The 23,622-nt window shown below is 45.0% G+C and overlaps 3 protein-coding genes across 3 annotated transcripts; all 3 read right to left on the bottom strand.

Annotated features, from left to right (window-relative positions):
- Nucleotides 1–17: 17 nt before the first annotated feature.
- On the bottom strand, nt 18–2,454 carry LOC108034911 (protein phosphatase inhibitor 2). Its single transcript, XM_017110156.3, has 5 exons — nt 2,180–2,454; nt 1,719–1,816; nt 1,490–1,657; nt 1,008–1,102; nt 18–951 (listed from the first exon to the last, which is right to left on the bottom strand). Exons 2-5 carry the CDS (start codon nt 1,796–1,798, stop codon nt 677–679), a joined length of 618 nt encoding a protein of 205 aa, XP_016965645.1. The 5' UTR covers nt 1,799–1,816; nt 2,180–2,454; the 3' UTR covers nt 18–676.
- Nucleotides 2,455–2,875: 421 nt separating this feature from the next.
- Nucleotides 2,876–4,476, bottom strand: LOC108034536 (cyclin-dependent kinase 8). The gene is made up of 2 exons (XM_017109461.3): nt 4,267–4,476; nt 2,876–4,206 (listed from the first exon to the last, which is right to left on the bottom strand). Exons 1-2 carry the CDS (start codon nt 4,395–4,397, stop codon nt 2,994–2,996), a joined length of 1,344 nt encoding a protein of 447 aa, XP_016964950.1. The 5' UTR covers nt 4,398–4,476; the 3' UTR covers nt 2,876–2,993.
- A 1,366-nt stretch (nt 4,477–5,842) lies between these two features.
- Nucleotides 5,843–22,328, bottom strand: LOC108035194 (GTPase-activating protein). Its single transcript, XM_017110685.3, has 5 exons — nt 21,720–22,328; nt 10,443–12,325; nt 10,056–10,312; nt 9,329–9,524; nt 5,843–8,299 (listed from the first exon to the last, which is right to left on the bottom strand). The coding sequence occupies exons 1-5, from the start codon at nt 21,862–21,864 to the stop codon at nt 7,301–7,303; spliced, it is 3,480 nt and encodes a 1,159-aa protein (XP_016966174.1). The 5' UTR covers nt 21,865–22,328; the 3' UTR covers nt 5,843–7,300.
- Between the last annotated feature and the right edge of the window lie 1,294 nt (nt 22,329–23,622).

The raw sequence follows: 23,622 nt of genomic DNA, 5'->3' as shown, positions 1-23,622 counted from the left end.
GTGCCATTTCCATGGGGTTTCTGGGTTTTGGGCTCTCTTTATTGAAACGTTCGCTTTCGATGGCTAAAACTTAATAGTAATCATAGTGGTATCGTATTAATAAATAACTAAAAGTAAGGCCAAATCAACTTCAACGCTAGTTACAACAAGTGATTCCCTTTTGTGGCACTGGGCACTGGGCATCAACACCGGCATCCAATCAAATTAAATGCTGCGAACGGGAGACTTGGATCATAGTTCAATGGGTAGCCACATCGATATCAATTTAAAAGACATGTGTTTTTTGTTTAACTACACTTGCAACAGTACGCTACGGCTGAGACGCATACGGTAATTATATTTGCTGTCGTACAATCATATTCTCCGACCAGGTGCACAGTTTTTGTGTTGTAAAATCAATTTGCAACAAGTAATGCATTGGCTTATCGGCTGTGTTCACTGCTCGATGACGAAACTCCTTGGCGACGGTTGGTTTTTCGTGTTTAGTTGGGTAAGTTCAATTAATCACGAGTGCTGCCCGCCACTCAGCTAATCAGCATCCACTTCTCACTCGGCGCTCGCACAGCACTTGATATAGTATAATTTCGTTAGTTCATGGTTTGGATGAGCTGCCCTCGGAATCGTCCATTGTCCGCTAGGTAAACATTAGTGATTGATTGATGGGTTGATATTGCTTCTAGTTGTTCGATGGCTCCAGGTCCATGTTGTGGCCGGCGCTGGTAGACGAGGATGTGGCTGAGTCGGCGTTGGCGCCCGATTTTTTCGCCGAGCTGCTCGCAAAGCGGCCGGAGGTGGAAGCGCCCTGTGCCGAGCCCGAGGGCCGGCTATCCGCGCCCTTCTCCTCGTCCTCGTCGTCGTCGTCCTCCTCCTGGATCAGCTTCCGTGCCAGCTTGACGGCCTCGAACTCGCGATAGTGGGCCTTGCGACGTCGCTCAAATTCCCGCCGTCGTTCTGAGAACCAAGTACATGAGAATGGTTTTGGAATCTGAGTGGTTCATGACACTTACGTCGCTCCTCTTCGCTTAGGGGCTGGTCGTCGCCGGAGGAGCCCTCATCCTCGATGCTCTCCGTCGAATGTTGTGTGTTGGCCGCTATACGTAGTCTGCAAGGGATTGTTTAGTTAGCTATTGGTATAAAGAATATCAGGTATCACCTGCTAAATGACTGTTATGTTAGTTTTACTATAATTCTTAATCTTTTGAATTCCTCACAAGAAAACTATTATTGGAAAACTATTCACGTCACATTCTGTAAATATGTAATTATTAATCATTGTTTAATCAGTGAATAGGGGGAAGTTAAACAATTGCGCTTTCGAATGAGATGAATGTCAGCTAAAAACTAAAGACGCATTTTCAGGAAATTGTGTTTGTTGACCTAATCCCTTTGTTTGAGCTATAATGGTCTCTACATGTCTCTCATAACAGTCCCTTAGCAAGTAAGCACATGGTGATAGTGTTCATAGCGCGATAGCGACTGCTCCCCATACTTCTCCACGAGCAGCTCCGTGTCCAGTTCGTCCCTATTATCCCCATAGGACTCGGTGTAGTTGTAAGGCGTTTTGGGCTCATCGATTTTCATATGTCCGTAGTCCTTGTCGGCCGGATGGAAGGTCTGCATCACGTTCAGCTCATCGAACTTGGCACTTTTGCGAAAACTATTTAAAGTGGGTTGATAAGAAGGGTTTCTAACTGGCGTTTTTAACAAGATGAGCTCACCTGGCTCCCGACTTGTCGAAGCTGCGCGAGGTCTTGAGTATACCCTTGCAGGGTAGCTGTGGGCTCTGATTGTTTTGCATCCTGGGGATCTGTGTTACCTGTAAGAACGGGCAAAGACCAGAGTTTGATTTAGTTGCGGTCAGGGCACGCGCATAATTACGTCAGGCGGCATTTTGTTGCTATTACTGCCGCTGCTGCTGCTGCTGGACAATCGTGAATCACGGCGGCAGTAGCCGAAGAGGCACTGGATTCGCGACGTTCGCCAGATTATAATGGCACAGGTCGCGGCAACACCTCGTGCCCTTGGAGGGGTCGCCCTCGCCGCCCAGTGGGTGGCCAGCATGGCCACCAGTCCCCCAGCAACGCCCCGCTGGCCCTCTAAGGCTCCGGTGGCCTCCGCCTCTGCAATCGCCACCGCCTGCGCCACACCCACCTCCATCTCCATCCGAATCCCCACTTACTTGTGTTCTCGCTGTTAACTTGCAATTGCAACTGCAATTCGGGAGTGCAATCTACGCCTCAATCTGCAATTTGGCAGCCAGCTGGTTTGTGGGCGAGGGCCACGCTCCTCTCGAGGTCGCCGGCCGGGCGGGGCTGCTCCAAATTTTGGTAACGTCGAATTTGGCTCGGGCGGAGTACTAGCCACTGCTATTCTTCGCCGCTTTCCTAATTTCTTGTGCAAACAAATGGCATCCGGTTAAAAATATTCTAATAAATAACAACCAGTGTGACCGCGGAGTGGCCAAAAATACGCCAAAAACTGAGGGCCAGGAGGGTGTCTTCGCTGATTTGGTGGAGGAGTGTGTACTGGCTTAAATAGCGGGGACAACTTCCCTCTTTCTAGAGTGACCATTTTTAATACTTGTAGTATATTTGTGTTATTTGTAGCTGTTGCACCCTGTTTCTTGGCGCACAAATTCAAAACATTTAAAATTAGCTTTGAAAAGTGTTTTTCAAGCAAAACAAAATGTTGTTTACTAGAAAGAAAAAAAAAGAATAGCAAAAATGAAAACATTTAAAAGAATTGAGTTGCTGAAGCCAGTGAAGAAGTTAAAATAAGAAATGATAATAAAAATACGGGTGAATAATATTATAATCAAACTGGCCGCCACCAACTACTTCCTGTCCATATTCGTTGTAAATATAAACAATTTAGGTAACTTTTGTGACACTTTACTTGCTTGTATTTGCTACGCGCTAAAGTCATTAAATACTTAGAAGGCTAGGAGAGTAGAAGTAAGATGGATAGAAATAAATGCTGCATTTATCAGTCTTTCAGTTGAAGCGCTGCTGGAAGTTCTGCTGCTGGTTGAACATCATCTGTTGCTGCTGCTGCTGTTGCTGCTGTTGGGCCTGCTGCTGCTGGTGGTGGAAATCCTGCTGGTTGCCCTGTCCCGACAATCGAACCCTCTTGGCATTCGGTTCATTTGCGTTCATTTGCTGTTGCTGTTGTTGCTGTTGCTGCTGCTGTTGTTGTTGCTGCTGCTGCTGTTGTTGCTGCTGGCGCTTGTTTTCGGTCTTGTCCTCCTGATCGTCGTCGGTGAGGAACTCGCGCTTGGGATACGGTATGGGGCAGCCGGCGAACACGTCCTGCGTGGGCAGCGGCTCCTCCTGGAAGTACTGATCCTGCATGGCCTGTTCGGAGGTGATGCGCTTGTTGGGGTCCATGAGCAGCAGCTTCTGCAGCAGGTGGAAGGCCTTGCTGTCCGGCTTGATTTTGTGCCTTTCCATGTACTTGGCCAGCGAACAAGTGGAGTAGGTGGAGCGCTTAAAGTCCTTGGTGAGCGTGTGATGCTCCGGCATCTTCTTGATGTCCTCCCAGTCCTTGTCCTGCGGAAAGCCCATCACATTGAAGATGCGGTCCAGCTGGTCGTGGTGATACGGATTGCTGGTCTTGATGTCCTCCTGCCGGCAGTGAAAGATGGGCTCCGAAGTGAGCAGCTCGGCGAAAATGCAGCCAATAGCCCAAATGTCGATGGCCTTGGTGTAGTGACGAGCTCCGAGCAGCAGCTCTGGGGCGCGGTACCAAAAGGTAACCACCACCGGATCCAGATCGGCCAGAGGTTTCAGCGGCGCATTGAAGAGGCGCGCGAAACCCATGTCGGCGATCTTGACGCGACCCCTCTCGTTGCCATCGCCCATCACCAGGATGTTGGCAGGCTTCAGATCACGATGCAACACCCAGTTGCTGTGCAGATAGTGAATCCCGTCCAGGATCTGGTACAGGAGGCTCTTCACCATGCCCCGGGGGACCACCACCTGCTTTTTGGTGGCCTTGGCCGCCCGATGGAACTTGATAATGTGCCAGAGGTCGTGCTCCGCATAGTCGATCAGCAGGAACACCTTGCGGTCGTTGTGCGACAGGAACACCCGGATGAGGGTTATCACGTTCTGGTGCTTCAGTTCGCGCAGCAAAGCGATCTCGCGGCAGGCGGACATGGACAACCCAGTGCCGTCGATCTGCTTCAGGGCATACTCCTTGCCATCGCTGCGGGACAAGAAATAGACATTTAGGCAGCTATTTGGAGCACTGGGAGATCCAGCTCACCTCGTCTCCTTCCACTTGGCCTTGTAGACGTGGCCGTAGGTTCCGCGCCCCACCTTGCAGCCCTCGTAGTTGAACAAGTCCTCCACTTTGGTACGCTCTATCTGCGTTTTCATCTTGAAGTCGTAGTCCATCTTGCCTAAATGGTTTGCAAATTGCAATTTTTTCCAAGTTGTTTATAAATTCGGATGCCGCCAGTCAGCTGTCCGCCGATAACCGATAAGAAACGAGTTCACCAGGGCTGCAAGCAGCGCGACTTTCCCGCCAAATCTAGCTTGCTTACTATAGCTAGATTTCAAAACATATAGTAATTGCATACCAAAAAGTTTTCAGATTTCGTTGGTCGAAAGAAAAACATTCTACTTGCATTCAATTTATTTATATTTTTCCATATACCTACACGATTGTAAGGTCTGCAAGTTTCTTAACAAGCAAAGCGGGTTATCCACAGGACATTTGCCCACCGAAAACCTTCATTATACTGCTATCGACACGAAATTCAAAAAGGAGAGTAATTTCCGTGAAATCTCAGATAAATTTATTTAAGTCTAGTAATTTTTTAATTAACTCATTTTAATAACTCATTAAGTGGTGCTGTGATTTTTTTTAGGAATAAAGTATGAAAATAAAAAACAAAATATTAAACAAAACTCAAAACCACTTATGTACTCTCTCCCATTTTAAAACCCCCAAAAACGCACATAAATATATTCAACTTTTTATTTATTTATACAAATCTAAAGGTATTACTTTTTACAAAAAATAGGGGTACTTCATTTTCTGATCCATCTGAAACCCACGCGGTGCTTCCATTTTTCATCCCTGGGATTTGTGAAAATAATTTTGTTAGGTTTTATTATACCCTTGCAGAGAGTATAATGGTATCAGTCAGAAGTTTGCAACGCAATGAGGGAGACGTTTTCTTCTACGCTTGGAAATAACATTTTAAAATTAGTTTTGAATTTCGAAATTCATTTTTATAAAAATCGGACGACTGTATCATCCAGCTGTCATAGCAAAGATTCGAAAATCTGTGTTTTTTTTACATATTCTATAATATTGGATATATATTTATTTATATTTTTAAGAATTTCGCTTTAAAATAATAAAAATCGGACGACTCTTACATATAGCTATCAAAGAAACGGTCAGAGAAATAATGAAAGTTTTTTTTTAATTTCAATAAAGCCAGCAACTTTCCTTAAAAATTTATAACTGCAAGGGTATACAAACTTCGGCTTGCCGGAGATAACTTTCTTGTTCAAAATTAAAATAATAGTAGAAGGTACTCGAGGATCGTTTGTTTATTTTTTTTTTCGAAAATAATTGCTTGTCGATTAATTGTCACAATTCGAATAAAAATACTCAACAGCTTTAACTCACTATAGGTGTATCGTAAATACGCATCAATCAACTAATACACACGACTAATTTAATTACCATATCGTAAGATATCACAACAGTACCCAGATATTCCTAAAGCACGGGGAGTGAGGTACTATATACTGGGAGGGGATAAGATAAGGATAAAAAACAATAGGCAAATCAGGGAAAATTCAAAGAAAACAAAATGAGGATATCCATTGGCGATACGCTTTATTTTTCGCTAGAAAATATATCTAGATGGGTATATTCTCGATTCTTTGTACCAACAACTTATCAGCTAGGCATGATAAAAGTAAACTAAAAGTAAGTTCTTAAAATGCAACTGAAAGTGTAAATGTTACTGCAAACAAATTATATTCATAGCAACATCTGGTCGTGTTTCTCCGTGTCGTATCTCTATGTACATCATGCAGATATTAGAATTAAGAAATGCACAAATAATTGGAATGCATAAACAAAGACAATATATGAATAAACGCGGCGGAGGAAGACACATTTTTATGCAATTGATGGAACAATGAACTAAATATGGCAAAAATAAGATTATTTAAAGTAAGTTCTAGATGTGTAATCAATATTGGAAGAGCTTTGGAAACAAATCGGTGGAAGTAAGTCGAAGCTAACCAAATCGCGTTTGCGTTAACAATTTACTTGTTTTTTTTTGTTGTTATTTAAGTTTAACATGAAATTAAATGCATTTAATAAATATTCGTGTGCGTGTGTTTAATGTATGTAGGTGTGTTTGTGTGTGTATATATGCAAAATGGAAGTAAATTTGTTCTTAACAATGATTTTTGTTCGTATTCTGCATTTGCCGAGTACGTATCGTGTGTTTAACATTAGCTGTATGACAGTTATATAAAGTAAATATACATTGTAGATGTATGTTTTTTTTTGCTTTTCGCAGTTTTTCGTTTGTTGTATATAGCGTTCACATTTTGTTAGAATTATTTGCTTTTTGTTTGCATCGCCTCTGGGCAACACGCCTAAGTTTAGTTTGTGTTTTAGAAATTTTCGCTACGCCTAAAATAACTGGTATAATGTAGGTAATATTGCACTTGTACATATAGAGAAATATATACTCGTGCATCTGCTATTTACATCGTTTCATTTCGCTACTCATTGCGCTGGTACTTAACTTAGGCTAGGCTTTAAAAAATCTTAGCAATTGTTGAGTTTTCAGTAGTTCAGGCTTATAAAGTTATCAGTTTTCAGTGGTTCTCTGCCCTCTTTGCGCTCACACAAAAGTAGAAATGCTCCTTCGTATTGGGTGTTTCGTTTGCGTGTATAAATAATGTTAGCACATACAAAAAATAAATAGGCTTATAAATATTTAGATTTCGCTTTCTTGTTTGTTTTCATCTTGTTGTTGTTGCTGTAGCTGTTGCTGGCGGTACCGAAAAAATCTGGTGTATAAAAATCTGTTAATTAAAAAACTTAGTCTAGACCTTTACAACGTTAAACTCGTAAAAAAAATGATACAAAAAAACAGAGCCTAGAAATTAGCACATAAAACGCTTTGTACAGCAGCATCCTCTGGTTTGGGGCCTTCCTCTCCTGGTATATCCAGGCGGCTGCCTTGATGATGCGTATTCCTTCACCTGGTCGTGATGATGGCCCGCGGCAAAGCGAATACGCACAGCCTTGAACGCTAATAAATCGGCGGCGCTGGCTGCGATGACGAGGTGGTGCTGGGCGGTGCAGCCACCACACTCGAGGTCGTCGACGAGGGACTGGAGGAGGAGGCATTACCGCAGTTATTGTTGTTCAAGTTGTTATTGTGGCGCTGCAACTGGTGGCTGCGCAGGGGTTGAAACTGCGACGGTTGCTGCTGCAGGGGCTGATGTTGCTGTTGCTGCTGCTGCAAGTGCAATCTCTGCTGCTGATGCTGCAAGTTGTGCAGATAGTAGGCATTCATATTACTCGTAGCCGGCTGATAGGGATACGCCCGAACATTCTGCATTTGCGGCAGCACGGGCTGCGGCTGGAATTGCTGAAGTTGCAGCTGCTGCTGCTGTTGCTGCTGGTGTTGCTGCTGCTGATGGTGCTGCTGGTTCAACTGGCCGGCGGCTCGCATCATGTGCCAGTAGTTGTCATCGCCAATCGGAGCCTGTCTGCTGCCGTACTTCAGCTGCCGCGTGATGCCCTGCTTGTAGTCCCGATGGTCCCGATCGATGGCGTACGCCTTCTCTCTCAGCTTCTCGATCGTTCGCTTGAACTCCGCAAAGGCCTGCGGTGAATGCTTCTGCAGCTCGGTGGCCAGCGGCACCAGAGGATTGTGCTGCTGGTGTTGCGTCTGCGTCTGCGGCAGATGCTGATGGTAGTTGAGCGGATCGAGCAGCGACTCCAGCACACTCATGTTGGACATGATCAGCGTGTGGATGCGCTGCAGATCGAGCGGTGGATCGAGGGCCGTTACCAAGTCCATCTGGAAGTAGTCCATCTCCTTTTCGGACACATTCTTGCAGCCGGCGGAGTTCTCATCCGAGCGGCCGCAGCAGCTGTAGACGCCACTGACGAAGGCCGAGGGATGGAAGTACTGCATCCGGATGGAGTTCATCAGACAGACCTTGTGCAGCAGGTCGAACCACTCGCGCTCCTCCACGCAGTTCGTTGTCTGCACAATCAGCGAGCGATCGTTGTGCACAATCTGTGGGAGAGGAGGCGAAAGTAAATCTTAGTCTCATCTTTGTGCAATTACCATAAATTCTGTGCGCGGCGCAATTGCAAAACAATCGCCTCGCACCCAAGTGAAATCCGCTGGCTGTCTGAGACAATTCCCACATCTTGGCTGAAACCTCGCACCCACGATGACGGATTATTCTCTTCTGCGTCGGTTGCTGATTTTTCTAGGTTTTGAAATTTCCCTTTTTGTCTAACCACCACCTCGAAGCACAATAACAATAACAATAGCGTACGCAGAGCGGGGCTCTGCCAGCTCATCTGCATAATAATGCTAATTATTTTTAATTGCAGCAACTTGTCATTTGCCACAGAAACAAAAAACTGTGTGAGTGATTAGTGAAAGTTTCTCGGGCAACTGGCTGAGGTTCGGTTTTCACTATCGCAGAGGATGGGCCTGCCGCTGCCACCGACGGATGGCTGTGCCATCGATTAGCAGCCACTGCCATACGCCCACTCAGCCAGATGTCTTGGCCATGAGACGAAGGCAGGGATGGCGGTTTTCAAGAAGTATGGTTTAAGCCAATTTGGGAAACTATGAGAACTAAAAGAAAGCTAATTATAGGGTGATCTAGCATTAGATATTTGGAAAAGTGAATAAAATATAATTTGTCATCAATTTTAAGTAATAGAATATAGAATATATGTAACAATTTTTAATATATAATAGAATATAATATTATTATTATCTAGCTTAAATCTTCCTATTCTTTAGAAGACATATTATTCTCCCCAGCTAATTAATCTCACTTAATAAAACAGCAGCCTAAGGCAAGTGCAAAGATGTAAGCTCTATAAGATCTCCCGCCTCTAAAGTTACAACCAACCAGATGGCTTGTAAGACCAGCCAAACCTTCATCACTGCCCGGAGGTGTGTGGGCTTTTTGCTGCCTATTTATAGAGGTGGTGTGGATCGCGCGTTTCCGGCACACTGCTCGTGTGCATTATTCCCATCCCAGGCCCTCCATCCCGAAACCCATGCAAATCGAATGCTCACCTTAAAGCAGTTCTGCATCTTGAAGCTCTTGTCCTTCAGCTGCTCCACGCTGGCGATCTCCTGGAGCGGTATATCACAGATGGGTTGTTTGCCCTTCGACTTGGCGTAGCTGAGCGAGTGGGTGGTGAGGCGGAAGTAGCGCTGCTTGAACTGCCGGCCGAAGCGCTTCCGAGATGTGGGGTACTTGGTCATCATGCTGCCGGGAAGGAGAGCAAAGAAAGCGGGGTCTTAGCAACTGCCCTTCCAGATCTCAGGCACTCGGTTCTCTGTTCTGCTCTTGTCTCAGGCGCAAACGCATTCGCAGCCGAAACAAAAACAGAGCTAATTGTTCAACAAATTACAAGCAATTTCTCTTACCCCTCGCTAGACGTTAGTATAGGTTTAATGTGTGGATGAAGAAGTGTGATTTTTGTGTGATGGGATGTGGTTGGTGATTGTGAGTGTCGTGTTTTTGGGCGTGACGGATTTTGATTTATTATTCGATATACGTTTTTTTTTTTGAGATATATTTTGGTAAAAGCAGCGCGCGAAAAAGAAGAGAAAGACAAAGAAAGTTTCGGTATTAGAATAAAACGAAGCGTAATCAACCAAATTGTCTTGGGTGGGATATATGCCAGATCTATAGAATAGGGTATATAGAGGGAGCTTTGCACAGTCCACCAATCGATATTCTCTAGAGGCTACAGGGAACAACCTGAATCCACCAAGTAGGCAGGGCCCAACTTACCCCTCTTTAAGTAATACTGGTTCCAGGGGCGCTGCCGCCGCCGCCGGATGAACGCCGCTGCCCGCCTGGCTGGGCGTCGAGATCACCTCCAGGAAGCGCTTAACCGCATTCACATGCTGCTCCGTGCAGAACTTCTTGTACAGCTCGACGGTGAACTCCTCCTTGCACGTCTGCTGCGACGACCGCGAGCTGACCAGGTTACCCAGCGATTGGATCGTCTTGGAGATCAGGGTCAGCGTGCGGCTCGTCTGGGCATCCTGCAAATCACAAATAAAGAATATTAATTGCATTTTTATTACTCAATAGTCATGACTAAACTCGAGATTACTCAAATCCTTAAAATTGCACTTTAATTAGGTCATGATTAAGCTTGAGACGTTTACTCACCAGTCGCTCGGTGGTCAGATCAAAGAGCTTCGGCCCCAGGATGGCCGGAGCGAAGAAGCGCAGGAAGATGAAGCCGGAGACCACGGAGTAGCGCACCTCTCGGTTGCTGGGGAAATGCTTGCCCGCACACTCGCGCAGATCGTGGAAGATCTGGCACAGAACCTTGGGACAGCGGTCGGCACTCTTGGTGATCGCCTCGAAAACCCGCTCCACATAGTCCTGCAGGTTGTGCAGATTCGTGTCCACCGCCGAGCGATCCCTGATCTTGCTGGGATCGATCTCGCATGGCTTCTTCTCGGCAACGATCTGCGACAAAACGGGACGCAACGTCTGATGCAGGTAATGCAGCCCGGACAAACGCATCGCTTCGTCCATCATTTTGGAGACCAATGTGTTGCCCCGAAAGATGGTGGTGGGATCCGTCAGGTGGGAGATCTCGTGGTCCGCCAGCGCCTTGATGATCGGCGCAATGCGCTCCGTGTGCGTGAAGAGTCGCACCAGCGGCTGGGCCACCTCCGTCTTGCCCGAGACCAGCTCGCCCAGGATCGACACAGCCGACACGGTAATGGGTCGCTGATCCACCGACTCCAGGAGCAGGTTCATCAGATCATCGTACGTGGCCAGCGGGAAGACATGATCGGCGGTGTAGTTCAGATTCAAGCGCAGCGATCCGATGGTCGAGTCCACGCTTAATCTCGTTCCCGGGGGCGTGGCACATGAGCGGGGTGTGGCGTTTAGCGAGCGACAGCTGTGCGTCATGGAGCGCGGTTGCAGATAATACCAGGCCGATGGAGAAACCGCCTGCTGCTCCTGCTTATTCAGCATTGGCAGCCGCACTTCGCCCAGGAACACTTTATCGGACATCGCTCCGTGTGCATCGTGCCAAAGGCTCACCACAATCTCCACCAGATCCGCACCGCCCAGCGGGTATATAGCATAACCCTTGTTGGCGGACGATTCCAGGGAACCGGTACTCTTGTTACTCGACGTGGTGTTCGTACTGCCCGCTTCGGCGTCGATGTGGAGATCAAAGTACATGGCCTCGTCGAACTCCGGATCCACGGTCTTCTTGCGCTGTTTGGTGCGACGCGTCACCTGCTGTTTGTTGCTGTAGTTGGCGGTGCAGATCACGAAGGGATCGCAGGTGCCCTGCTTCTTGGCCAGGTCCACGCATGCCGGCACTTTGATGGTCACGCCAACGTATCGCCCATGTGATTTCAAATTGGCCAGCTGATCTGACGAAGAGGACGTTGTGTTGATCGTCGGGAAGTGCTGTATCTGCGATGGAGGATGATGGACGTGACCAAATAGACCGGCGGCTCGGGTCTTCAGGGTCATGGCCGCCGAAGACGTTGCCGCAGCCCGCTGGATGTTGCTCAATTCGCTGTTCTCCTTGTAGTCGTTCAGATGCGCCCGCTGCTGGTGGCTGTGGTGCTGGTGGTGTGGCAGGTGCTGGTGGTGCGCCATCGTGTGCTGGCCCAGATCGATGCTCTCCGACAGGGACTGGGTGTGTGGGGCTTCAACAAAGGACACCTCCACATTTGCCATGCCCTGGACCTCGGAGTCCTGGTCCACTGGCCGCAGCGAGAACCAATGGTCCTTGTGATTGTACATGTGCAACTCCTCCCGCTTAATGGCTATCTTGCCAATGGGCTTGTCCTGTTTCATGTCCCGATCCCACAGGTAGATGGACAGATAGCGGAAGCGGCGCGGGATCTTGAACTGGTGCTCCTCGCCGAAGAACGGCGTTAGTGTGCGTTCGATGGTGGGTGTGCGGCAGATCTCCTCCTGGTCCAGGGCAATTGTGCAGTAGACATCGCGGGTGCCCTGTGTGCTGCAGCTTGTGTTGGCCGCATTGCGACTGCTCAGATTCTTTGCCTCGCCTGGAATTAGCCAGAAAAATAGTGATGAATTAATAATAATAATATAAAATATGGGTCCAATCTTTACAGCTAAAGTATAACTTCCACTTTATATATTCATAATTTATAGCGCTTAACCAGCAAATCCCCTTAGTAATTGTTTGCTGTTTTTGAGATTAGGTTTTTCGTTCAAGGTGAAAGGCATTAACTTAAGATTAAGTAATTATCACAAGTGGTGTTTGAGTAATATTTCGGTTATTCGAGCAAAAAGTTGAAATCTTTATTGGTAATGGAACTAGAAACCAATATGAAACCAAAGATATGTAAGCAGTTTAAGAGAAAACTTATCTATTAATGGCTGGGGAATATTTTAAAATGGAAAACGAAGCCTCATCAAAAGAATGTCTACTAAATGGCGGCCCAATCACATACTTTCTCCCAACCGGAAGACTGTTAGAGGCTATCACTTGTCGATTAGCATAAATTAATACAATATTATCGCGCCGTTTGGGTATCAGTTAATGTTCGGCCTTGACACCTGCCAACTGCTGCTGTAAAGGCTGCAGAAAAGGCACAATCGCACTCCCCACCCATTACACCACATACTACAGCGGGCTCTTTTGATTTCCGAAAACGGTCAGCGGACGTGACTTCCTGTGCGAGTGCGTCGATGCCTCCTCCATATGTATTGTATTGTGCACCCATGGACGGCTGGTGGTCGCAATCTAGCCGTCCATTATGGATACTCCGCCACCTGGGTCCCGGCGAACACAAACTACAAACAACAAGGGGGCACATTCGCAGTGGCTGGCGCTTGGCTAGACCGAGCAAACGTTAACAATAAGCGGCGGACCTTGATAAGCGCAAAGGGTGAAGGCGCTGCCCACAAGGCAAGTACTATAAAAGTTGCTCAATGGAAGAAATTAGCGGCAGTCGAGCGGAAATATAATAAGTGCACGCACACACCCGAGCGGTTGTGCGTGTGCCGTATCTGTGTGTCCGTGCCGGCTTGGCTATATGTATCTGTGTGGCAAATTCGGTTTTGCCCGCTTCTTACAGTAAACGCTTCCATGACTAAGACCTCAAGATGTGACTTATGGGTTGCAGGGATTTAGGAAATATTTTGTTTCATTTGAAATGAATTCTAAGGAGGAACAATAAAAATATTATTTAAGAAAAATTTCTTCTTTAATTTCCATTAAAAACCATCTATAAGTATAGAAGTGTCTGTCAGCGAATGACAAATATGGTTATAATTTCAATGAAATAATATGAAAAGATATACTTATATTTGACAACTGATAACCAAGAGCTTTTATGAGAATAGTTAAGTCAAAACTACTTTAAAATATGATATTATATGTGGGATAGGAAAATTACAGAACTGTTAGTTATAGAGTTATAAAGGATAAATACATATAATAATGGTTTGTGAATTGAAGAAGAGGAAGTTTAAGAGTTATCAAATTTATTAACATATAATGGTTGGTGAGTTGAGCTATAGGAAGTTTGAGAGCTATAAAAGATATATACAAATAATGGTTGGTGAGTTTAGGAAGAGGAAGTTTAAGAGCTATACAAAATATATACATATAATGGTTGGTGAGTTGACTTAGAGGAAGTTTGACTGTGGCCAAAGTTTGTTTTTCATTGAGCCCGAGGACCGCCTGTCCCTCCCCGTTTTCCGCCCCTGTTGACACAGCTGGGCGGTGGGCTGTGCTATGTGGGCTAAGTGTGCCGGAGGTGAGCCATAGCTCCGCTTTTTTACTATAAACACTCAGCTATCACCTAGCGACTATCAATGGGGTTATGTGCGGTGATTGTGTGTGTGTGTGTGTGTGTGTGTTCGGCGGGGAGCTCGAGTATCTGTGTGTTGGCAAAACAACGGCACTTTTCACAATCTCACTCTCGCGCTGTGCGTTTGTCGTCGAAACAAGAAACGCGCGATAAAAAAGACATTCGTTTTCCTTTGGCTATGTGTGTATCTGTGTGTGAGCGCTGCTTTTTCTTTCATGAATGAAAAACCCCGCAAGCAGAAGCACATTTTATATGCAAAGCGAAGTAAAGCAATCGGCAAAAAGCCCGAAAACAAACACACAAAACCTCAAGTGACGAAAAACCCAGAGTATTTCAAGAGTATTCCGAAGGAGAAAAGCGAAACAGTAAATTTCATTCATAAAATAATAGTGGTAGTATAGCTAGGAGAAAGAGGAAGAGGGACGGGGGAAACCCGGCGCAAAAATGTTGAAATTTTTGCGTTTTCTGTGACGTTTATAATTCATTTGTGTGTTTTTTATGGCTTTGCCTTGTCATTGGCTGCCCCACTGAATTTTTTTATTAGTCGGTTCGTTTTCGTCTTCAATACCCTAGCAAAAGGTACTACAATCTTATCCCTAAGATTAACTATCTAAGAGATATATTCGCCTAATCGAAATTATATGGTATAGATTCGTTCATACTTGATAATCGACCATCTTAAAACCCATATAAAATAATATTTGCACAGCTTTTTTACCAATCAAAAATGTTAAGGGTAAACAACCTTCGACTTGATAAACATGTATTTCTTTTTTAGCTTTTTGTTGTTCAAATGGCATGCAAAGCAGGCTGACAATCCAAGATTTCTAAATTTAATGACATAATCAACGGAATTCCTATAGATTTCGCTTACTCACTGGCGGATGAAAAGAATGAAAGAGCCGCGATAAGGGGGAAATTTCTAAACGGCGACTCGACTTCCATGGAATCGAACGAGCCCCCATAGAGAATTGCGAAATTATATTCTATCCATATCGCTTAGATATGGCATGAATGTGTACATTATTCTGGGCTCCATCGGTCGTAGACCGTCCGATATCCGACCTTCAGATGCATTGAGCAACAGCAACAGCAACACCCAACAGTCACATCGACGGACGATGGGGTGTGCATATATCATCTTACATATGCCAAACACGATAAACGGAACCAGAGCTCGATGAACTGGGAAAATCCAGAAGGTTTATGCATGGATAAAGTCAAGCGGAAGTTGGCTCATCGATTTTATTTCATTTTTTTTTTCGTTTTGGAATTTTTTTGCAGAACCTTGGGAACGGAAGAAGAGCGAATTCTTTACATTTCCAAAAAATGTTTAAGGGAAAATCACACTTACTTCCTGAACAGATTGATTTGTATACAAATCAAAACGGAAGTTGCGACATTCTTAGGGAAATTTTGAAACATAAAACATTTTTTAATGTGCCTAATTTATATTTTGCTTGTGATCTATTGCTTAAGAAACAAGACTCATAAAGTGATGCGTAATCAGTTTATCACATAAAAATCAAGTACCTTTTAATAATGGTTTTTCTAAGAACATGAAGACATATTTGTATTACTATGAATATGGTTTTAGATTTATCATGACAGATCCATCCATTATCGAACATTGTTTACCCAGACTAATGCGGCCGATCTGGCTGATCTGACAATTAACCAGATCGCCGATATACACATAAATCCCTATGCAAACAGCGGGAAAAACATGCGGCATGTTTCTTTCAACATTTTCAGGGGTCCCCCAAAAATAGAAACATCCTGCCATGTGGCTGCGTTGGTGCCACACAGCCCCGAAATGGAAATCGAAAACTTCTGAAGCCAGGGCACCGCTGGAGATTGCTTTCCCTCCCCAGCATTGACATTCGCCTTGGGCTGGCGGGAGTGCAAGGGGGGAGGGCAGGGCAAAATTACAACACGATCCCATTTCCACACCCATCATTATTGGGTCGAGACAGGGTCTCATTAACCGCCTGAAATTTCCATGATTTCCTTCGCAGACGGAAAATTAAATTTAAAGACTTTGTAAGTAGATTTCCTTTGGCTTTTCTCCCCCCTTTGCTTTTCTGCACAATATGCAAATTGATTCAGTGCAGCATGAAACGCGCGCGAATTAATGAGGCGATTACTCCGCGAGTGCTGCTGCTGCTGCTGAAGCAAAAAAAAGGAAAAATCAAGAAGGAAGCAGACAAGCAGACCGGCAGACAAGCAGACCGGCAGACATCGCTGTAATAAATTCTAAAAAAGCAGAATGAAACAAAAACCAGACATTTATGCAAAGGAACGGAAACGGAGATAAATTCTTGGGCATACCATTTTTTTTTCTCTCAGCTGCCTCGCCGGCGGAAGGGAGATTTACACAGACAGATCTCTGTGTCCGTCCGTCTGGCTGGCCGTTTGTTTAAACGCCAGCTTCCTGCGGCCAAAATGATTGTTTGCACTTTTGGCGGAGAGGTGGGGAAAAGCCCTTGGCTCCTCCAGATGCACTTTCCTGCACTCGATTCTACAGGCCCTGCGTGCACACCGCATCCCTTTAGGTGCACTTCCTGTTCCGCTGCCACTTCCTTTGGCCATTAAACCAGAAAGGGCTCTCCTAACGTGTTGTGCAATTAGCCAGCTTGTGGGGGAAAACAGGTTAGTTGGCCTCAGATGCCCGCCTAACCACAGAGCAGAAAAGTGGATTACCCATAAACTGGTGCCTAAGGGATTTTTGGATTTACATAAGGTCTTGAAAATTTAAAAATTAACTTGGAAAATCTTAGAATATAGATAGTTATCTTCATTATTACTGCCTTAAATTGAATTTGTTTAGAGAAACAGCGAAACCCGAAACCAGTTTCCTCCATCTCCCCTATTTATTTCTCGGTACGTGCTGATCGATTTCCGGTCTGATTACGCTTCTCTCGACCATCTCACGATCTCCTCCTGTTGTGGCCAACTTTGTCTGGCTTCTGCCTTGTGCACTTTTATTGGCCTTTCATCAGCGTCATCGAACTGGACTTTGTTTATGAACAATTTTCGCAGTATACTCGTATAGTATAGTGCAGCCCAGTGCCGATGAGTGATTCCCCCTTGGAATGTCATTCCCCTGGCCATTGCTTTCTTTGGTCTACAATTTTCGTGTTGGCAATTTACCTTTTTGGCACTATTAACCTTCAATTGCACACATCACTCAATGTGAGTGAGGCGAACGCACCGCACGACTGCCATGTCGAAAAGGCCAAATTGGGCAGAAGCCTATTAAAAAACTACAAAACGCCGCTCATTAGAGGCAAGGCGACTGGCGACGACACAAAAACTCGCCTGACTGTGCGCCATAAAAATTTAATAATGATAAATACACTTTGTAAGGCGCCCACACAATTTGGCAGGCGGCTGCGAAGCAACCAGGTCGAATTGGCCTTGGCCAAAAGTGGTTTTCTATGGGGCGATAGTGGCTTACACACATGTGTGACCCAAGGATCAGCGGTTGACAACGTTTTGTGGGAACGAACTACATTGTGCAATCAAAAAGAAGGTTGGACTATTGGGAAATCATCTACAAAGACAAATGGAAAGCCTAATTTTAACAAGACTATTGAGTTACTATGTGAAAAACTAAATGGAACAACCATAATATGAATAATTTATAGGAAACTTATAGTTTGCCTTGGGTTTTATGGGTCTTAAATAGAAGTACCTACATTAATAGAAGTAGCTACTAGCTATAAGGAGCACTTAACCCCGTCATTACTCCACGTGGTTGTGGGTAACCCCACTCCCCAAAACTCCCCAGTTCGAGTGGTTTAGGCGCATCTAACGACCCCGAACGATCCCTCGTTTCCCATTAAAAACTTGTCCCCAGCCTTAGACCATTCTTGGCCCCTGACATTTCCGCTGTTGTGTTACCTTTGAGAGAAACTACGAGACAAGCCACAATAAACGACACTTGAAACGAGCCAGCGAAGCGCACAAATTGCGGCTCAAAATTAATAGCGCAGCCCGAAAAGCGAAATAAAAACAGAATTCATTTTAATTACAAATTACAAGGGCCAGGCTGGAGCTCCGAAGAAGCGCCACAATAAAAACAGAGAGGCAGCGTGAAGTTCAAAGCCTTGGGAGGCGGGGACCCGGACGACAACTGACCGGGGGGTTCCACTGGTGCCTCCTCCGATGCCTCTGACCCCGGCTGGAGTCAACAACATCAAAGCAAATGCGAGGAGGTCAAGCGTTAAGTCATAAAAAAGGGCCCCCTGAAAAGTGGATGGGGCTGCAAGGGGAAATGCGAGTATGTGTAGCACTATGACATGCTGCTGCTGCTGCTGCTGCTGCTGCTGCTGCTGCTGCTGCTGCTGCTGCTGTTGCTGCCTCATTGTGGAAAGTCGGAGATAAATGTTAATCATCGCAGGCAGAGTCATCAACGTCATCGTTGTCATTGCGAGTGTGGCTCCCCGCCTCCCTACTTATACACAGAAAGAAATGCATCCCCTCCAATTGATGATATAACTTCGAGAAGTACCAGAAATCGTTTGCATTTAATATGATTTTTCTTTATGATATTCACCTAGTGATGTCCCAACTTACAGACCAAAAGAAAGTACTTTGAGTACTACTCTTGCAATATCACTTCCCCACCGATCTCATTTCTTTCTGTGCCTGAAACACCTCAAGAAGGCCGACTTCGACCTGAATAAAAAGTATTTCAGAATGCGCTAATTACATGAAAACGCGGGTTCCTTGGAAGCGGCAAACAAAGCTGTTGCTACAAGCTGTTGCTCGCTCGGCCAATATGCCCCCGGCCTTTGGGCTAATTAACATTGTTCCCCGGCCATTTGTTTTCAAATGAAAATATTCCAGCTTCCAGCTTAATTGTGGCCCAGGCCGAACAGTATATGTGTTAGAAAAATGATTTAGAGACACGACCCGAGTAGAACTAATTGTCAACATCGCTGGCACTGGCTTCTTGAGACGGCGAACCAGCTAGCAGAGTTCCAAGCGATCTTTGGCTCGTTCAATTGCAACCAGTTTGGGCCCGGTCGAGCGGCGAGTGGGCAGGGGGCAGGGGGCAGGGGCAGCGAGCGGTGGCAACTTGGCAACAAACCGGAGAACAAGACACAACGCCGCAGCAACCGGCTTTTAATTAATTACCTTTTTTGGCCAAACTATTTATTGTTGTTACAGAGCTGGCGAGAACAGAGCAAAGTCGAGACCATGCTAACTAGACGTCTCTGTTCTGGGTCTTCAAGTTCAGCGAAATCTCGGTTGCGTGTGGTCCGCATTGTGAGTAATTCCCCCGGTAAATGTCATTGATATGCAGGGGGAGATCGCCACTGAGTCATACACCCACACTCCTATCGCTTTTTTTTTACTTTTATTGATCTTTTGTCTCGTAGAAAACGAAATTTAGGTTATGCGCTTAACATTTTAATTAAGTGGAAAAGTATTACGCCAATTTCGGTCGGTCGGTCGGTGGGGCGGAGGTTTCGTGTAGAAATCGCAACGATCAACAAAATGGAAAGCTCTGGCCAACAATAGCAACAAAGGCGAAACTCCGTGTGCAATTGAAACTGAGCACGATGTGGAAGTATTATTATTAAGCATGCAAAGCATAATGAAGGGGAAATACGAGGCCTGGGAGAAGAATGCAGGGAGTGTGTGGGTATGGGCTTATAGCGCTGGCTGGCGGATGGGAACAACACCCATTGGTCGGGGGTAGAAAGGTGACACAGCTAAAGTGCTATAATGATGCGATAATCAATGGTGACGATGGGAAATGAAGAACTTTCATTCTCCGATGGTCAGAAAAGGTGTCTCTATGCTGGAAAGTAAGATGTTTTAAGAAGTCTAAAAGAGAGGTGATAAAAAAATACATATTTATATTGGGATTATTAAAATAATTAATTATAATTTGTTCTTTTTCTTTAAAAACTGCATTTTTTATATATCTACTAAAAACGTTTAATCTTCAAGGAATTTAATTTATTTTTTTAAATTCCAATTAAGTATCCTTCAGAATATTAATGGGTTAAGTTGGTAAGTATCAGGCCCAAAAGCCAATGGAAGAAATGCAGGCAAAGAGGTGACAGCTAATTTGCCACAACCATCCGATAGTCGAAGGAAGTGCTTAACTTTCGTTCTTCAATCAGGCCAGAAACGTGTTTTAATTCATTTTTAACCGATATTGTGCCTTCTTCGCCGCAGGACCCAAAAACGTGACAGGGGTTAAGGGATCGAAAGGGGGGGCAAAGGAAGTGGCGAGAGGAAGAAGCGGAGCGAGGAGGAGACCCCGACAAAGACAGAGGCGCATGCGAAAACAATTGAAGCGTGCAAAAGGCGGCTGGAAGGGGGTAGACACAAACGAAAAAAAGCACGGGAAGAAAAGCAACAGCAAAAAGCAAGAGTTTTATGGGCGAAGGAAAAGAACACAAAACCGCATCACACGAAGGGAAACTCTGGCGATGGGAAACGGAAATCAAAAGCGGCTACAATGTTGTTGCAGCTTTGCATATAATTTACGTTGCGAGCGTAGCAAAAGCTGCTTATGAGTTGCGAGATTGAAATCGGTAAGGCGGAGGTAAAAATAAATGCGTGTGCAGGTGTGAAATTGAGATCACGGCAACGGCAACCCCTTTTGGTCCCGCCTGTGGTTATTCATAATTCTGTTTCACATGCGTTTTTTTTTTTTTTTCTCGACAGGAAATGTAAAACCACCAAAAACAACCGCAAGTTTTTCGTAGTCTCTCTCTCACCCGTTCCAGAGTGAAATAGATGCCAGAGCAGAGAGGAGAGAGAGTGTCATTCATTAATTTGACCTTTTGCCAATATATAGTGGGCCATTAATCGATGCTCTTTTCTGCTCTCCGCGCTTGTTGCTTGGTAATCATTCATAAAACAGACACCTTCGTATTGAGAAAAGTACACCGAATTCGAAAATTCCATTCATGAAAAAACCCACACATTGTATTGTTGCTGGCATCTCTCCCGCGTGTGTGTCTGTGTGTGTGTGAGCATGCGCTGGAGCGTCACACACACATGCTTGATTTCCGATTCATTCACAAAAAGGGGCGCATTCAAAACGGTGGGGGGCGTGCTGGAATTGCGGGGGGAGGCAGTCGCCAGGGGGGCTGAACCGAATGCCGTAACATTCAGCCTGGTCATCCATTACTTTTCCAGCAGCAGCAGCAACAACAAATGCAATTGCACTGCTGCACGAAAAAAAAACATTGGGGAAAAGCAAGAGCAACACACACGCACACAGCAACACGCGGGCGGGAGCGAGACAGCATGCTCGTACACTTGAACACAAAATGCATTTTCGGCGCAAAAACACATTTGTTTGCCTAATTAATGGACTTTCTTTGGTTGCGAAACCCACAAACTAGCGTCTGCCACTTGATTGCACAGTTTATTTAGTGATTTTTCCGACTTTTGACCACTTTTAATGTTGTTTTCCACACAGAAGAGACTCCGCGGGGGAAACGGCGACGCTGTCAACATTCCAGCACACTTTGCACCAGGAAAAAGCCACGTTTCGTCGCGAATTTCACACAACACCCATGGCCCGCATGTTCATCTAGGCTTTTGTGGTGTTTTCAACACATTTCGCACTCGATTTACATACCAATTTTCACTTTTAATTGCTCTTCAATGCGCACTTCGCGTGTATCGGCCATTTTGTTGTTGTTGCTGCTTGGCTCGACGGCGACGAGCGAGTCAATAGTGCCGTCTCGCTCGTCGTACATATAGCGCTTCTTCTTCAGCAGCATTGTGCGCCCGTTTTCATAGCAGGCAGCTTTGCGTCGGCCACCAGCGCTGGAACTTGCAACACGCGATGGGAAATGGTTTTTCCTGTTTTTTTTTCACGGAATCTCGAGTTGTTTTGCTCACACAGTTATTTCCCTTTTTAGGGTTTTATAAAAAGGGTTAATTAACTTTGCGATTGATCACTGGCTGCAGCGTTGCATTTCTCCCTTTGAGCCGGGCTGACGGGAATATGAGTCGCTTTGCCGCCTGCGAAATGCACTTTTCCTGTTGCTTCGTTCGGCTGAATCGGAATTTCTTTGTCACTAAATACGGTTTAAGTCGCGCACTAGTGGGGGTTTTTGTGTTTTTAATTCAAAATCTTGGCTTTCTGACCCGACTCGCACACACTTCTTTTTGCGAGTTTATCTGCTCTGCGAGTTTTCAGGCGTCCGCGATCGAGTCCAACTAACATCGGCAGTCCAATTGGAAATCAAATCTAGAGTGACCGTTGGTGCGTTGCGGTGGAAAAGTCTCGGTTAGGATTAGTAAGACCTTTTCGCGGTGTAGCGTAAATATCAAAATGTAATGCAAGGATTTAAATTGTTATTAACAAATGTTTTTAAGACTGTAACGATTTATAGCAACAACGCTCGCAATTTTTTTAAAGTTGTATTATGGTGATGTTTATGTAAAAACAAATTGAAGTAAAAATCCGTTAATTTAGTGGTTCCTACTATCGAACATGTATCACTATCCAGAAAGCAGTTATAGTTTTTATGCATTGACTTTGTTTAATTTTTATGAACTCGCCGTTGTACTTTTCATTCACGTTATGAAATTAAGCAATTTATTTAACTACTTTTAGGAGAGAGCACACTCCGAAAAACGAACTTGTTGCAACGGCGCCGAAATGAAAACTGAATTAAAATTTCCGAGCGGCAAGTGTACGCAGCCGAATTTTGTGAATGAAAACGCATACATACACAAGTGGTCACCTACACTTAGGCAAACACATGTTGCACCGGCGCCACCAACGGCGGAAGCAGCGAACCGAAAACCCAAGATCGCCGGCAGAGAAAGCCGCGGGCATATGCGACACGGGATGTGCGCTACCCTAAATTGTAATTTAACAAGGGCATACAAATAATTTGATTTCCTGATTATTTTAAGAATTTGTTATATTAGAAACATTATTTTAAAAAATTACTATTCTGTATTATAAATATTATACATTTCATACATCTAACTTCATTCTGTAATATATTTTAAGGTATCTTGGAGAGTAATATATATAAAAATAGTTTACAGAAAAAAGATATCTATATATCTATCTATGGAGGGGCTAGAAATTAAAGTTCCTAAGGCAGGGAATGATGTATTTTTAGCTTTACAATTCAATCAGTAAAATAGTGGTCAACAGTGATTCTTGATTATTAGAAGAGAATCTCTAAAGAGTTATGGTCTTTTGCAGGTTCAAGCTAAGGGAACCCAAATGCCCTGCTGATCCTGGTGTAGCGCACATTACGTGGGCGTTCTGGCTCGCAGACAGTCCAGAGGAAGCAGCCAAATACATACGTACATATGTACACTAAAAGTACACAGAACTACAGAAACAGGCAGAGAAATGTGAAATTCACACGGCATCCGGACAGCAACGCCGGCAACGACTCGCATGTTTATTTTAACGCATATGCGGCTGCTTCTCCTGCTGGAAACCACATGCATCACAACAACATCGGGGAACTAGCAGCAACAAGTGAGACGGTGCATCTTATCACAAC

The sequence above is a fragment of the Drosophila biarmipes genome, chromosome 3L, assembly GCF_025231255.1.
Source record: "Drosophila biarmipes strain raj3 chromosome 3L, RU_DBia_V1.1, whole genome shotgun sequence".
Taxonomy (NCBI): Eukaryota; Metazoa; Arthropoda; class Insecta; order Diptera; family Drosophilidae; genus Drosophila; species Drosophila biarmipes.
The sequence above is the reverse complement of the archived record's forward strand: the minus strand, read 5'-3'. Positions and strand labels throughout refer to the sequence as shown.